General features: G+C 37.2%; 1 protein-coding gene across 2 annotated transcripts in view; it reads right to left on the reverse strand.

The window, feature by feature from the left end:
- Nucleotides 1-4,955: 4,955 nt before the first annotated feature.
- The window catches only part of LUZP2 (leucine zipper protein 2), a 179,311-nt gene continuing 170,334 nt past the window's right edge, over nucleotides 4,956-13,932 (reverse strand). For both annotated transcript variants that reach the window (XM_034065547.1, XM_034065546.1), the window contains 2 exons: nucleotides 6,705-6,782; nucleotides 4,956-5,588 (listed from right to left, as the gene is read on the reverse strand). In XM_034065547.1, coding sequence (XP_033921438.1) covers nucleotides 5,484-5,588; nucleotides 6,705-6,782 — 183 coding nt within the window. In that variant the 3' untranslated portion in view covers nucleotides 4,956-5,483. The remainder of the gene's footprint in view (nucleotides 5,589-6,704; nucleotides 6,783-13,932) is intronic.

The raw sequence follows: 13,932 nt of genomic DNA on the forward strand, positions 1-13,932 counted from the left end.
AAAGATGGGAAGAAGAAAGTGAGAGGATATTACTTGATGTGTACAATGAAATCCTTCTCAACATTACATCACATCACATCCTACAAGTATCTGTGTATATTTGACACAGACAGATGTTTAGCCAAGTGTTTATTGATATGCCAAAATATTATTTGCTTGTCGTCATGGTAATCAAAAGCATTCCTATTAAGTTACAGCTGCAAATGAGACAAATACATGAGAAATATCCAGCTTCCCATGTATTTGCTTACTCTTATATAGTTTTAGTCAGATACTCTCCAGTTGAGCACTGTGTAGAATAAGGTAGCATGTTTGCAACATGTGCATATACACCTATGCCCAACATTACATCTAGAATGTTGTTCATCTGTTTTCACATGCCACGTGAACTGTCAGGACTGTGCGAATGAAAGAGCAGACCTAATATTAACTGAATCTCCAGTCCTTGAGAGTGGAAAAAATGCCTGGTTTGGAAGCATTCAACACTTCCAATTATAAGGCCCTGTTTTTAGAAGCTCCCAGTCTTAATTACTTTAATTGTTATTTTCACTTTGGACTTCTACCCCAGGTAAAAATTTCCTTTAATCTCAGCCAGGAAATTTAACTCACGGCCAATGTGTGCTCAGGGAAATCACATCTTTTTTCTTTTTCTTTCAGACTTCAAAATAATGAAAAAAAAAGATTAATGACCTTCTAGTTCTATACCTTAGTAGTGACTGGAAACATGTCACAGATATATTATCTGTATGTTATTGGGTTTTCTTCTGCCATATCTGGAAGACTGGAAAATTTACACTTTGAAATCTCAGGTTGGTTGGATCAGCCCACCAGAGTGGATTTTGTCTGTGTTCACCATTTCTGATGCTACCCTAGATTATGCAGAGTTAAAACGATTTACTGCCCTTATTTTCTGAGAGAAGTGAGCTTGGCAAACCTTAAGTAGTGCTAGGTGAGAGAAAGCAAGAAGAGAGTGAGCTAGTGAGCTTGCAGTTGGTCTGCAGGGCAGCCAAGGGAACAGCCTGCTGTAACACACAGGGAGCAGCACACAGCACGGCTCCTGGGTGCCACAACACTTTTCTGGGTGAGCTGCAGAGGACATTGCCCAGATAACAATGGAAAAGTGATGGGCTGAGGACAAGTGCAAAGGAGAAGACATAACAGCAGCAAACAGTCTTGTTTGCAAACTTTCTCATGTGTCTTATTCAAGGGATGTGTTTTTCTTCACTTAAAAGGCTTCTTGAACATCTCTAAGAAAACCTACATTTTTGGCTGTAGTATTAAGTAACAGACCTTAGATTTTGGGCTGTACTATTAAGAAAAGAGTGCAGGCAGACAGATTTCAAGCTCCAGTCTGATCTAGGCTAATACAATGCATGCATTTTGGAGATGCTAGCACCCATAGTTTATATTCTATGATTCTATGAAGGTACCTAAATAGAGACAGCTGCTCTGAACTGTTGGATTTGCTAATTTTGGTCTATGTTTTTTCTGACCATCTGTGAAATGTCCTCCCACATCTGTACATAATCAGAAGGTTCACCACCACCACTACGCACATTTCTGACAATGTTTTCACATGAACAGTCACTATTGTTTACTTCATTTAGTTCAGCATAGGTTGGTCACTGGGTACCAATATATAATTCCAATGTCTTGCAATTAGCATTAATTACAGTACCCAATCTATAAAATTGAACTATTCATCATTATAAAGAACAAAGAGTTCATTGCTGTAGTACAATGTTGAGCATGCTCTGGAAAAGCAAAATTCCACTTATCTTTCTTGCTTTCCTGAATTGGTGTTTTTTACTGTGCAAACCACAGTGAAAACACTGACATAAATCTCTAATACTATTGTATTTTCAATATTAGCCTATTGAAAATAATTTACAAAAATTGAAGGAAAAATTATTTTCAGTTGGAGAACATAGTTAAGGACAGTCAGGAAAATGTTGGTCTAATAATTTACAGATGTGATTTACTTTTGGTATGAGTTGTTCCATGGTTTGAATTACGACAAAATATAGGTACTAAAATATTACAGTAGAATCAAGTTTGGTTTATGGATCATTGATTTGTACAGTCTTGATTCATAACACCTTTCAGAATATTTTGAAAGAACAAGTCAGTGGTCTCTGGGCATGCCTAATAATTGAGGCTTTGTGGTTTGAGGGGTTTTTTATTGGTTTTTTGTTTGTTTTTTACCTATTCATTTGAATAAATCAATAACTCTTGCATAGCAACGCATTTTAACACATATTTAATCACAAGTGTGCCAACTGCAGTTGACTGCTTTGTTAAATTTAGAAAGAAACACAAAGCAATATTCAGCTACAGCTACCAAGTAGGACTGCTAACGCAGACTTTGCTATGAAATGGGATGTTTTTAAGTGGAGACGAAATGGGAATTTTTCTTCCAGACACTTTTTACATAGACACATAGAAAAAAGAATGCTTAAAATACACAAAACAGAAGACACACAAATAAAGAGATATTTCTAGCTATTATTAACTACTTTGAGATTCTTCCGAAGCCCACCTATTTCTGGAGCTTTCCTTTAAGAAATAAAATCTGATGGTTTTTTTTTTTCCAACTGAAGAAACAGTACAAACATTTCACATGCTCCTATAACATGTTGTAAATCTGAAGATCTGACTTAAAAAATGAAAGTAGACTTCCTTATCCCATATTGATATATTCACATTGTTTGAAGCATGGTATTATATCATTTATGCTTAAGTACTTACAGAAGTGAGACAGCTTTCCCAAAGCCACAAGCTCAGGCAGAGACATAGAACTCAGTCTACCTTCAGTTTAATGTTCTAAGACTCAGCGAGAGCTTCCTCCTGTTGATACTGCAAGAAATTCTTATTTGAATAGCAAAGTCAGTCAGAAAAGTCTGAACACTTTGTAACACATGAACCTTAGCTGGGCTACCAGCTTATGTTTCAGCTTTTCATAGCTCATTAATGAAAAAGCCAAACTTGACAGCTATGAGTAAATAAAACCCACCATCTCTATATAAAATTCAGTACAAACAGTTAACAATAGACAAGATTCTTAATTCTTAAGAAAGGAAGCACTGAGATTTATTTTCATGCATCCTGAGGATTAAACCAGAAATCAAATCTAATGAAATATGTATGTTCATTCTAGCAAAATGATCCTTCTACTGCACAATATGACCCAGTGTATCCTCAAACTAGACAAAATAGATTCTATAGCTGTAATAAAAGCAAGAGGATTATTTCTCCCACCAACATGGTTTTCTTCATTCTGTCTCCCCTGATCTTCATCGTTATCTAGGAAAAGAGACATACAGAAGTGAAAGCCTACATGCATGCATGCATGATCCCATGGCTAGAGGAAAGCTTTTAACAGTTAAGCCTGTTGGAAAAAAAAGAAAGCAAAACCTAACCTCACAGCACTCGACCCTCCCTCTCCAGGATTTTCTGTTGTTTTCTGATATTAAACAGAATTGTTCCTTTAATTACTTGGTGATGAAATACCACTACATGATGCACAGTTCCAGAACTGCTCAACCGTTCACTGCTTTCATCACATATGTTTCAAATAAATGAATTCTTCAGAAAGGTGAAATGAATGTCAGGTAGTACAGCTTACCTCATTCTCCTAGGACAGATACATGAAGATCCATGTTCTTTGTAAACAGATGACTGAAACAGTTTTCAGACCTTTTCAGAACCATACCTCAGATATTTCAATTAAAGTTTTTCATATGCAAAGCGATGCTGGTTATGACATAACTAGGAATTAGTGTCTGCTGTAGATATGACAGGATCACAAGTCAATTGCTCTCTAAAAATTCTGAAGTAGGACAAACTGACTTCAGCCATTTTTGCTGTGCCTGTAACTGAAATACAGGAAATGTGGCCCACGTTTGCCTGAAACAAATTCATATTGTATTTGATAGGTATGATTCAATGATGGTTGATTTTAGGATCACATGTGAAAAGCCACATCTCTTTTCTGATTATTTCTGTGGCCAGGATTTCACTTCTTTAGACACTTAACATGGATAATCTTTTCTTTGATAGTGGTACAACATTGTTGGCATCATTTGGTCAGCTCATGAATTTCTTTTCTTTTTAAAATTGTTACAGCATCTCTAGGCAGAGAAACCTACCATTATGTAATATCTATCTTCAAGTAGGTGAGCATATACAAGACGACATCAAGGTGAACTATTATTCACACCAGCAAGGAGCAAGCTATAGCTTCAGACCCCTGAAGGATAGGTGAAATCTTAATACTGGAGCAGAGAGCACCACTGAAGAAAAGAATCTATTTTCTTTTAAAACTGATTCAAAAGCGAGGAAAATCAAATATAAGTAAACTAACTTCAATCTAATAGCAGTTGTAATGTGCTGCTTTATGTAGTAAGAGGAGGGTGGGAGTTTACAAGTTAAAAGAGGAAAGCATCAAAGTATTGCATCAGGCAACTAACTGTTCCTAAGGCACTAGGTCTTGAAAGCTTTGGATCTCAATGAGATGAGGCGTATGCATTCCGACATTAGACTAATAATGATATACACACAAAGAAGCAAAAACATTCTTTCTCCTTCTCCTCCCTTACTTTCTGGTTTCTTTTCATAGATCACGTGACCCATGAGAAATTGCAACAACCTTAGGAGTCACAGAGCTTACCCCATCCAAATGCTCTGCCTTGCTGGAGTGACCAAAAGCCATCTGTAGTGAGCAACACGGGGTTTTACCACTTAAAGCATATTTATCCTGTTGAGATTAGCACAAATACAGAAGATAGAACTAACTTCCCATATATGGTAACCAAGCTATAAAATTTTAACACAGTTGTTCATGTAAAAGTCTTTGCTTGAACCCTAAAAGCCATGAACAACTCTACCCCCAGTTTTCTAAGTCTGCATTTCTGTCAGCACCTTAGTGCTCAAAAATGGACTAGTTGTGATAGCAGTTAGATAAAAAACCAACCAAACAAATATCTTTTATTGTTTAAGTATGCAGATTTGAAATGGTATTACTGAAAGTTAAGTATACATGGACCTCCACTATTCTGTTTTTACAGTTCTCTTATGAGTTATAGTGTACTTAGACTATTATTTACACAGATATATTTTTCCTCATAGTAACTGAATTCTGATCTTGATTTAAAACCTAACCTCCAATAAAAATACATGAAACAGAACAGACTGAAAATACTTGAGAATGACAGTTTACAAAGAAACTAATTTATAGTGTGCAATTACTGATCAAGTAGAACAAGAGTTTGAAAACCAGACTGTATTACAAAGCATTTCTTCAAACATCCATTTTGGATTATTGCTGGAAGGTACTAATTGGTCTATTCTAGACTAATTTACAAACATTCATAAAATAGTGAAAAATGCATGCTTTAGAAGCCTGGTACATTTCATGCCTCTGGACTAAAACAATATGAAGATGGAAGTAAGTCATGGGCATTTCAAATGGAAATTAGTAGTGTTTAGAGTTTTTTTCCTTTTGTACGAATAGGCTCCTCGGTTTTTTTCTCATTCCTTTCAGGTAAGTTTTTATCTTCGGATTTAGTCCATGGAGGGCTGTGCGACTTCTGTTGAAGGTGAAAACAGCATCAGTGTAAATACTGCACACACACTATGCACATATGTAAGCAAAGAAAGAGGTGTGTTAAAAATCTATGCCAACAGTGCACAGAGCTACACTTCTGTTCAACTGATGTACCAGCCTTAAAATATTGTGGCTGAATGTGATATTCGTCAACTGCATCTAGAAAAGGATTCTGATCTCCACAAATGGAAGCATATTTAACAATCTTTGACAGTGCAAAACCACACAAGTCTGATGCTGCTTTATAATTGCTGTGATTTCATAGAATCACGGACTGGTCTGGGTTGGAAGGGATCTTAAAGATCACCTCGTTCCAACCCTCCTGCTTTGGCAGGGACACGTTCCACTAGACCAGGTTGCTCAAAGCCCTGTCCAACCTGGCCTTGAATTGTATCTTCTCTTGGTCTGTCAAATGGAAGAACTCAGATAATAGAAGCATAGAATAGTTAGGGTTGGAAAGGACCTTAAGATCATCCAGTTCCAACCCCACTGCCATGGGCAGGGACACCTCACACTAAACCATATCACCCAAGGCTTCATCCAGCCTGGCCTTGAACACTGCCAGGGATGGAGCACTCACAACCTCCCTGGGCAACCCATTCCAGTGTCTCACCACCCTGATAGTAAAGAATTTCTTCCTGATATCCAGGAATATCAGCAGAGGATAACCCCTGCTGTTTAAGTTTCAACCCGTTACCTCTTGTCCTGTCACTGCAGTCCCTAATGAATAGTCCCTCACCAGATGTACAACTTATGAACAGCTTCCTCCAATGTTAACATGGCTGCATACAGTTTCACGTAATTGCAGATATATATTTATTTTAGAAACCTCTCCCTTCTTTGTTCCCAGGATTATGGATATCACATTATCAAATTAAGCCATTTGACCAGTAGTTCAGTTCTTGAAGTATTAAATAGTTTTGTAATTGTTACCAACCAGAACCCATCTTGAACTGAATAAACTGCAATCGCATACAAAGTCTGAATTGAGAAAGTAGTTCTGTCTCAAAACCAGTAGCGTAGAATGTGTAAATATACTTCAAGTAACTGCATGCTTTACAAGACCTTTTAATAAAACCCCTAGAATTACTCAGAATACCTGAAAGCTTGTCTCTGATTCTGCTGCCTTCAGATGAGATGTTGAATTACTGCGATTCCCCAAACATGTCTTGCCAACCTGTCAATACAAATGTCAGAGTTAACTACTTCATTTTTTTCCTAAAATATCCATGGTTTTACTAAAAAAAACCCCAAAAACAAAAACACACAACCCCTCCCCCAAAACCACCAAAGAAACCCAACTATTCCATGTTAGCCTAGTTGATGAAGCGAAGCAAAACAAAGTTTTCATAACTAAGTGAATCCCATACTCTCATCATCACTAATGTGTCTGATAATAGTCTAATGTGGCTGCAAGGTAACAACACTTATATCATTTTTTTTTCCTCATGTTTAAATCTCATCACAAATAAAGTTTATCCCTACAGTGGTCCCATGGAACAGATAAGTAATTGTAATAGTCTGTTAGGGGTGAGGAAATGGTAACAAACAGCTGAAAACCAGCACTGCAGTTAGGACTTCTCCATTACGATTCTCTTGTCTAAAATGCTGGATCTCTTAGGTATAATAATTCCCTAAATGGGGAAGTTAGATGACTCTCAAGGTGAAAATAAATGAGGGGCTTTTTAAAGTTTAAAGTCATCAAGGCTCTTTTCAAAATAATAGTAATTTTGTTTATTTTAAACATAACTCTTCTTCTGAGATGTTTTCTATTTAGCATGAGCCCTTGAAGATTTGTGAATCTATGTATAGCCTAGGCAGAACAGTTTTTACTCATCGGATATAATCCAACATATTAATGAAAAAAGCTGAAAAAAAATCATTAGTATATGGACATGAGCTTTGCTCATAGTAATATGAATGCAAACATACCTTCAACAAGAAGCTTCCAATAATATCCACTAAAATGTTTGTTGGCATTTCTGATTCATTTTTTTTTAATTATGGTTGATAACATTGGTTTGGGATAGAATAAACTATTTGTGCCTAGGAGGCCAAAGGACAAAGAGAGAAAAAAATCTCAAACTGGTATGTTTTGAGGCTTTTTTTTTGACAGATTTTCTTAAAAAAACAGCAACAACAAACAAATCCAAAAAACAAACCAACAAAACCACTAAACCAAAAAGAAACCAACCCAGAAAGTAACTTTGAATTTATCCTGTAAGAACCTAAATCACAATGCTAAAAAATACTTCACTCAGCAGAAAATATTGAAAATAAACATCCTCACATGCAAATTGAATAGCAAGAAATTTCATAAATATCCTTTGAGTAGAATTGACATTAGGTTGGAGCTAATTAAAAAGTAAAGAGATTGACAAGGGGGAAGAAAATTCATTAAGTTTTTGCACTTGAGAAATTCTGACAGCCCCTCACCTGTAACAAAGTTGTCTATGAACAGGTGTGAATACCAAAATGAAGCCTGTTATTAAGAAAACTACTTGGAGAGGAGACAGCTGCCTCCCTCCTGAAGGCGTCTAGAGAGACACTGGTACTGCCAAGGATTTTACAGCACTTCAGGCAGGGTTTAGTAATGTTTAAGCTACTGAAGTGAGCCTCTGAGATGGTGCAATTGAAATGATTGATGGTGAGGACTCTCAAAATTTCCCCAGGATACATAATTGCTAATAAAAGTTCGATTAATATTACATTACGGGGACTAATCTGAGTAGTATTGATAAAAAGATAATCTATTGATAATTTATTGAGAAAGACGAACTACAACTTTCATGAAAAAAAATAAAATAACAACAGGGGGTTTATATTAAGAGTAGACATTTAAAATAAAATTTTCATACTTCAAAAGCTTGAAAGAGTGGTCCTGGCAGTGCTTGTATTTAAAATGTTAACCAATCAGCTAGATTAGACAAAATGTTTTCCACTTAGTTGAGAAAAATTTGAGGGTTTGAAAGACTTCCAGGTGAGCAGCTTGAGAACAAAAAATGTTACAGGTCAACAAAAGAAGAGCTTTTCAGCTTATGTAATGAAGAGGACAGAAATAATGCCACTGAAATATAAGATGATTTAAAAATCCATAATCTAGTGCCACATACTAAAAAAAATAAATGAGGTAACCTATTTCACCAAGGCAATACAGAGAAAATAGGAATTAAAAAATAATTGATATTAATAAAAACATATGTTAACTATTTAAGATACATGCAAAAGAAGCTTTTTCTTAAAAAAAAAAAAAGGTTGCCTTGGAGAAAATAAATGCTAATGATAAAAGCAATGCTTTGTAGGTGACTAAGCTACCATGCGCTTTTCATAGACTGGATAACAAAGGCTGTCATGGTAGGAAAACAGCAGTGAAGATGTATGTCTGTAGTATCTCTGCTCTCGTGAGACTTCACTTGGAGTATTGTGTGCAGTTCCGGTGTCCTCAACATAAAAAGGACATGGAACTGTTGGAACAAGTCCAGAGGAGGGCCACGAGGATGATCAGGGGACTGGAGCACCTCCCATATGAAGACAGGCTGAGAAAGCTGGGGCTGTTCAGCCTGGAGAAGAGAAGGCTGCGTGGAGAACTCATAGCAGCCTTCCAGTATCTGAAGGGGGCCTACAGGGATGCTAGCGAGGGACTCTTCATTAGGGACTGTAGTGACAGGACAAGGGGTAACAGGTTAAATCTTAAACATGGGAAGTTTAGACTGGATATAAGGAAGAAGTTCTTTACTGTAAGGGTGGTGAGACATTGGAATGGGTTGGCCAAGGAAGCTGTGAATGCTCCATCCCTGGCAGTGTTCAAGGCCAGGCTGGATGAAGCCTTGGGTGGCACAGTGTGAGGTGTCCCTGCCCATGGCAGGGGGGTTGGAACTAGATGATCTTAAGGTCCTTTCCAACCCTAACTATTCTATGATTCTATATACCCACAAGTGTGTATATATAACTGCAGGTCTCAATATATAAACACATGAATGTTCAAACACCACCCCCCCCCCCCAGCGCCCTCTCCCCCCCCTTTCCCTCAGCTAAAGAACACAGACCAATGGGGAGATATAATACCAATGCACTAGAATACCTTTCATAGCCATGAATGACAGGCAAAACCCTCCAATATATTAAACTTGTTTTGTCTGCCCTCTGCGAGTCCGGTTCAATCCTGTGAGAGGTACACTAATTACAAAAATACAGAATGATAGCTTGAAATGGTGGAAATCAGCAGAAAGGAAGATAATTGCTTTTTGAAAATAAAGGGGTTGAAATTAATGGCTTTTCTGTTTTATGGAATGGTTTGGGTTGGAAAGGACTGTAAGATCATCTAGTTTCCACCCCCAAATTTTTGGATGCGTTTTTTGAAGATGAGATTTTTAGAAGTGGCTAGTGGAGGAGATACTGGGATTTGGGAAAGCTTTGAATTGAGACTTGAGCATATCAGGGACGTAAGGGTGAACTCCTACCTGTGTGTTTGTCCCACAGGTGCAGGCATTCCTGCTGCCCTTTTTGGGGAACAGGAGAGTGAGGAAGGGAAGAGGAATGGGAAGATGCCAACAGCAAAAGCTGCTTTGCAGGACATTCTTTCAGCTAATTCACAAACCCTCTAATCCTATGGAATACAGCAGAACACACGCTTAACCCTTGTCACCCTCCTTGTACCACCAGAGAGGAGGAAGCACGGTACAAAACTACCTCCTCAACATACACTTGTACAGAAGTACAGACACCTGGGCAAAATGCATTTCCCCATTTCTTTCAGAGAAGATAAATCGCTTTTCTCCCAAAGAATGAACATTTTTTTTTAAAGACTATTACTAGTAAAGCTAATAAAATGCTTTACTAGCCACTTCTAAAGACTAGAACAAAAACTAGAAGCATCTAAGCAGAAACAATATTTAACAGATAATAATAAAAAAGGTAGTAAGTCCCTGAAAAAAACATCGCAAGTCAGTCCTGATACTTTAATGCAACTTCACTGAATCCTCTAGTAGCATCATAACAAAGCAGGTTGCAATTTAAAATCCGGTCAGCAATACTTCAGGGATGCTCTGGTTTTCATACCAAGTGTAACACATTTCACATGGCCTGTTTCTCCTGCTGTTGTGTAGAAAGCCATATGGTGAAGAGTGGGAACATCACACAGAGGATGAAAAGAGTTTTGTCTGCACATAATCCCTCTTGGTCACAGGTTAAGTTTTAAACCTGTGCTGGCTTCATGGAAGGGCAGGGAACAGGCACTACTGCATTGTCACCATCTAAAGACTGAGCAAGACCCAGGTAACTCTTCAGGCAGAGCAGTTTCATATCTCAACCTCAGTGTAATGATTTAAAGTTTGGAATAAATATGAAATATTTTTTTGCCTATCCTCCTTCATCCTGGTTCTTAAGGTAGATAACAAAAACAAAATTAAAAAAAAAAGAGGTATCTAATACCTAGGGGAAATGAGGGCACAATGACTGATCGTTGTCCCTTAGCTAATGTCTTTCCAAGAATCCATGTGGGTAGGATGCAGATGTAGGGTCAACACAGAGATACAACTAAATAATATTGGCTATTTTTCTGTTTGTGCCTGAAGTAACAGGGGGATAAAGAATGCAGATCAAAAGACAGAGGAAGTGGTAGAGGTTGGCAAGACAAAGCACCTGGGAAGCTCTTAAGTAAGGAGAAAGTAATTTAACACACATGCTTTAACCTAGTAGAAAAGCACTAGATGACTAAAATCTTGCAGCATTTTTAAAACTTCAGATTATTGTTAGCATGGTGAAAAGTTGTCTTATAATCAAGATTATAAAAGAAAAAAACCCCAGTGTACCGTTTTGCATTACAAAACCAACAGCAAAAGGCTCATAGTATTCTCAAATTTTAACTTCATTACAGAAGTCTACTTCCTGCCACTGGCATTTGCAGCAAAACAGGCAGTTTATCCTTAATTGTTCCGTGCTTTCTTCTGCCTTCCTTTAAAGAGCCTGAGGTTGTAGGTTTCAAAGGGTGCAGGGCTTTCAGACTAACTCCTAGTCTCATTCAGAAGCAAAATCCCTGATGTTTCAGAGATGAGAGAACCATAGAATGCTTTGGGTTGGAAGGGACCTTCAGAGCTCATCTAGTCCAACCCCCTGCAATGAGCAGGGACATCTTCAACTAGATCAGGTTGCCAGAAACACATCCAGCCTGGCCCTGAATGTCTCCAGGGATGGCGACTCAATTAGTATTTTCTGTATTCACTGACCACAAACAATGCTTCCCTCCCCAGGGTGGAAGGAGCATTTGCACCATTTCATTGTCTTCCTCACCAAGCTAAACTCAACATTTATCAAAACTTGAACTGCAACTGTCACATTCATCAGATGAAGAGGAATTTTGCTACAGATATTTTCTTCTGTTCCTAAAGACTTGTCAATAAAGTACATTTCCTCTTAGCTTCAATAGCATGCACCTACACAAGCAATCCCCTTTTTCTATGTTCAGGAAGCAAACATTCCATGCTTATAATCACAGTCAGTACTTAATCCATGTACACAGTTAAGCAAATAATGAATAGTCCTTGAAGTAGTTTTATGACTCAGAACAGTGAAAAAAAGACAGAAAGATAGATTCCTCTGAAGCTTATCTCTTCTCCCTAATATTTCCTTCTTTTAAGAAAATTTATAATAATATAATGTGCTATACCTTAACTGTTAGTAACAGATCTCAGAATTTAGCTTGGCCAGCATTTACAATTTTTATGCCTAAGCACAATGGAAGACTTATTCTGATTTTCTTCTACATAGAAGACAAACAGAAGAAATTTAGTAAAGTTGAATGCTTATTACTTGCTCTACATAAACTTTAAGAAACACATTAATGATCTATTTGTGTTTGTAAAACAAAATTTTCTTGCAACAGGTGCATTTTGCCTTAGGCAATACATTTTGTATATGCAAGAGGAAAAAATGTTCACAACAGCGAGAAATTTAACAAGATAGGACAATTGAGGTGGGGCATGTCTTGAAATCTTGTCCTACTTTAATTAGTTACGTGAGCTGTTTGATTAAGGAAGTATCTGCATGAAATTCTGGTTATAAAAACCACTGCTTGATCAGTAAAGGAAACGAAGTATCAGAAATTAGGGTATACAGTTCACCTACTGAATTATACAGCAGAGCCGGAGCAGTTCACAGCTGGAGGTATAAATTACAGAGGTGGATCACCCAAGTGTGCATCTTCATTTAAAAAGAATTATCAAAAGCCAGTTATAATTCAGCTTGTCCCTTGGGTAGTAAACTATGCATTTTGATCTGCAAACGGCTCAACAATATAACTAGAAGTGTATTCCACTGCATCAACACAGCAAGTAAAACTGGCTTTATTGCTCAAATAACCATCCAACATACCACAAGAGGACAGGAAATGAAGAACCATAAGTGCTTATTTAAACAAATAGTGAATAAATGGTAATAATAATAATAAATAAGTGGTATTATATCCAGCTTTTATAGTTAGAAAATAATTCTGCTGCTGCAAAAGGGTATCTTGTAGATTTAGTAGACCAAACACTGCAGCTTCAGCATTCCTTGTGGCTTCAGTGGGCCCTAAAGCAGATATTCAGGATGTTTGTAGAGTACAGTGGAGGAGAAAGTGCTGAGCTGGTTATGAAGACACTATACCAGGCAAGGGAGAAAACGATGGTATCATTAGGTCAAGTGACAAACTAGATAGCTTAGTTCTCATTACCTAAGTTAGATTCACAGTTTATTCAAAGATATGCTTTATCAGATTTGCTCATGAATTTATTACAGATGTGTATGTCAATCCCCTTAACCCTCATTGTTTAGAAGAAAGATATGTAGCAAGATGTGAAGTGCATATAGCTGCTTCCATAAGACACCTCTGCAGCTTTTCGTATCCTTCTGTTTTAGAGCACAGTGTACTGAGTGGATGGTTAGACTAAGATGATATAACTCTTATGACCTTCTAGTCCTCATTTAGGGAATAGAATTATTGAATTCACTTGAATTTTATCAGGTTGAAATTCTGTTATAACGATAACATTTTCTCTAATTACTCCCTTGGGAAAACAATGGGAAAACACAATGTGACCAAAGCTCTGTGATTTTCTGGAGCAAAATGAAGCAAAATGCTTTGGGTGCTTAGAACATGTTCAAGTTTTGCTCCAGTACTCAGCATCCTTTGTCACTGAAAGATTAATGAGCATGCAGTATTTGTTTACTACAGGAAATTAAGGCTGTAAATAAAAGCATAATCACTTTTATTTAATAGAGAAGAGCCTACAAGGACAAAGAGCAAGAAATCTAAGATGAGAACTGAGAATAAATAATCACTTTATGTTTTA

This window comes from Melopsittacus undulatus, chromosome 8, assembly GCF_012275295.1.
Source record: "Melopsittacus undulatus isolate bMelUnd1 chromosome 8, bMelUnd1.mat.Z, whole genome shotgun sequence".
Classification (NCBI taxonomy): Eukaryota; Metazoa; Chordata; class Aves; order Psittaciformes; family Psittaculidae; genus Melopsittacus; species Melopsittacus undulatus.